This window comes from Gobio gobio (genome assembly GCF_949357685.1).
Source record: "Gobio gobio genome assembly, chromosome: 12".
Taxonomy (NCBI): Eukaryota; Metazoa; Chordata; class Actinopteri; order Cypriniformes; family Gobionidae; genus Gobio; species Gobio gobio.
Window position 1 is genome coordinate 10,942,790 of NC_137105.1, and position 3,728 is coordinate 10,946,517.

A 3,728-nucleotide genomic window follows, 5' to 3' on the forward strand; every position below is an offset into this window, starting at 1 on the left:
CAATATCTAGCTGATGAGATATTTTTGAGAAAAATGCATATTCACTCTATTGAAATACCTTTTTCAGGGCTGCAAAACTCAACTCTCTGATATTTCCAGGTTGTTGGGAACCCTGGCTCTAATACCTGAAAATTTATATCTGAAGCAGGCTTGGGAAACATGCCATTCCCATATCCCAGTCAGGGCTAAGAGGATCGTACATAACAGCAGGTTTTGATAATATTCACAGATTAAACCACAGATATAACATACAAACGTTAATGTAAATGAACGTATCAGGATGATCTGCCACCAACCCTACCAAAAAAAAAAAGCCAAACCCTAATATTACTGTATATAGAGTCTCACTAGACCAGCAGAGAAAATATGCTTAGGCTATAGATCTTTCAATTTACTCAATATTTCAACAGTGACCAACCTGATAATGGAGGATGATCAATGTTTTAGACATCAGAATTATTTCAGATGAGAAATTATAAGCACTGAATTAAAAAAAGCTATGTTATTATGGCATTGTGGATATCAAACTCAAGCCAAGAATGCAGGTCCCCAAAACCCTACATGAATGCATAAAGGGGGTCAAAATGAGCCATATTGGATTCAGCTTAAGTAAAACATTTAAGAACATATATGCACAAAATATTTCAGTTTACATGAATGTGTACAATAAAAATAATATCAAGCTATATCTAATGTGTGCTTATGTCAGAAGTACAAATGTGCCTAGCAGGCTTTGCAGATTATGTAGAAATGAACCTTACAGACAGGACGAGCACATCTCTAACAAGACAGATTTTTGCTCTGCTTCCTTTTGAGGTAACGAAATTTGGACGCACCCACACATTCATTATTAATATTACTATTATTAATACTTTCAATCCCATTCCTCAAAGCCAACCTATGAAATGGGAGCTATCCAAAAATATGAACAAATCAATTTTCAAGTCACTCAGGGATGGGTTTCTCTTTCCAGTCTCATGAGATGCACCCTGGGATGGGCTTTTAAGCAGTGTTTAATGAGTTCACAGGTATGCTGCACACTTGTTGGATGCTTTTCCTACACTGTCCGGCTCATAGAAACAATATATATCTCTTTAAAACTAATTTAAAAAAAGCATTCATGCATATAGGCTAGCTTATAAAGGTTTTTTGGATGATGTGAAATGGTGTCCAAACTCTTGAATGGGACTGTACTGTATATTAAACAGGCCTATCAAGTGTTTGAATTTTTTTTTCTCAAACCACAAAAATCTTTACGTAAACATTGTTCCTTTTATAAACACTAGTAGTTTTATAACATAAAACATTAATTTGACAGTCAACATTTTGAGTAATCATTAGGAATTCCATGATTATTGATATTAAATACTATTGGCACAATAGTATATTTTCTGAACCTTTAATAACTAGGCTATAACTTAAATATATGATGATTTTGGTGGGACCACAGTTTTGAGAAATACATGGAGAAATTAAATGTTTTTATTAATAAAATATTCCACACTATCTAGTCATTTTGACCCCATTTACGGTTAATTCAGACTGAAGGCCAGCCTGTTGTCATTTGGATGAGGGTCTCCGGCACTTCCCATGCGCATCGCTCAGCCTGCAAACAGCACACATGGCATTACGCATCCCCAAAACGCGCACAAAATTACCTTGGTCAGCTGTGCTATCTTCTTGCTCATCTTCAGGTGGAGGTCCTGCGTGTATTCGAGGGTTAAACCGGACGGGAAGGACGTGCTGGTGGATGTTGAAGTGGAGGTGCTGTTATATTTCCCCGTCGAAGCGCTGCCAGCGGGGTTGTAGTAATGCTGCCAGCCCGCTCCAGTCGCCATCTTCACGATATTATATTACTATGGCTGTAATATAAAGACTGTAATGGCAAATGGTAAAGGCAGATGATCCTTCGATCCCGATTTAAAAAAAAAAAAAAAAATAGAGTGACAATGAAGGCGTTAATCCACAGGAGTCATTATTATTTGATCCGGATTAAAATCATCTGCTCCTATTATAGTCTGATGGAAATAAGCGAAAGCGCTGAGACGAGAGACAGTTTAACCACACATTTCGTTGGTGTCCTTGCTTCTTGTGAATTGACAGTAGATTTATAGGAGGAATACATTAAATGTTTTGAATTCCTGGCAGGTGCGTCGCGTTTAAAAGGCCGACGGCGCGTCTGATACGAGTCCGACCGCCGCTCGACTGTAGGACGCAAGAGCCGGTGCAGGTGCGATCCAGGTTCGAGGCATTTCTGTCGGATCCCTGCGTGTGTCTGTGCGAGCGGTTGCTGCACTGAGTCTGTTACCATGGATCATCTCAACAGTTTACATTATGCCAGTGACGTCAGTTCCGTTGATCTCCGCCTCCTGCCTCTCCTCCACTCTGCTCTTTTCTCTTTTAGATGTGAGGTAATGCAAAAGTAGTTGAAAAAAGGGATTTTGAAAACGTCCGGGTAGGTGGACAGAAGCTAAAAATAAAACTTTATTCTATTTTTGCTGGTGTTCGTGTTTGAAAATTAGGTTTGCTTTAGGCACATGTAAACTCTTGGTTTACTGAGGATACATTGAAATAAAATTATAAAATACAGAATTAAGAATAAAGATTTTTTTTCTTTCAAGATCCCTTATTAGATTTTTAATGCAAACAACAAATCTGGTTAATATTTCTAAAGGTTTATTAAGTAATTTCCTGACATAGGCCTAACTACGAAAAAACACACATCAACCTTTTGTGACAACATGCCCCAATTGCATATAGAATCTGTCAAACTTTATAAGCTTCAGCAACATTTAAACAGTACAACAATTATTCAACACAAGAAATTATGAAGTTCAACCACATCAATATTAAAAATGTAAGAACAGTTCATTTGAAATAATAATAACAATTTATTATATAACAATATTTTTCACAGACTGTGATGAATTTAATTTATTTATTTAAAATATTTTTCATATTTTCATTTCTTTAATAAACATTTATAATGCCATATATTGTGTTATATTACAGTATATTACAGAAGTATAGTGATGGCAAATTTGATATCAATCTCTCTATATCTTTCCAAAAAATGTTTTGTAAAGTCGTGGAAACTCTATCATGGATTTTTCTTTTGCTATTGGAGCAAATGAAATGCATAAATTATATTTGTCATCTCATCTTCCGTTCAACGCTATAGAAGTTTACAAATTCCACTTCTGAAAATGCCGGAAATGTAAAAATAGGAAATCTGCTCATGCATTCCTTTACAATCCAATGTGGACTACACCTATTAAAAATATCTCTTAATATAGTACTGTGCTGGATATTAAAAAATGTCCGCACAGATCCTTGAGACATCTGAAATGCATGAGCCAATGATTAAAATTAAAACACGTGGGCCTTTATAGAACTGTGTATGAGGACTGCATGGTGTAGTTGTGGGTTTCACACAGAAATATTTTTTTTTAAAGTATTTTTCAACATGCAAACAGTGACATGAGTGCCATTTTAAGACATTTCATGCTGTACTACCAATATTGCACAGCGACTGCAAAGTTTGTAGAAATATGAAGGCCGCACAACCTATTTCATCATTCTCAGCCACTTTCTCCTCTGGTTATGGTTGAGATGGCTGGAAAAAATGGTCCAAGGAATGAATCACCTGGGAGAGCAGGTACTGTCACAAAAGACAAGTGATAAATGGACTGCTATTGTTATTCTCCAAATAGCCTTGCATGGCACAG

General features: G+C 36.3%; 1 protein-coding gene across 2 annotated transcripts in view; it reads right to left on the bottom strand.

Annotated features, from left to right (window-relative positions):
* The window catches only part of fam184ab (family with sequence similarity 184 member Ab), a 208,681-nt gene extending 206,378 nt beyond the window's left edge, over positions 1–2,303 (bottom strand). Inside the window, exon 1 of one of the 2 annotated variants that reach the window (XM_079832089.1) lies at positions 1,659–2,303. In XM_079832089.1, coding sequence (XP_079688215.1) covers positions 1,659–1,838 — 180 coding nt within the window. In that variant the 5' untranslated portion in view covers positions 1,839–2,303. The remainder of the gene's footprint in view (positions 1–1,658) is intronic. The other variant, XM_079832090.1, reaches the window with a different exon arrangement.
* Between the last annotated feature and the right edge of the window lie 1,425 nt (positions 2,304–3,728).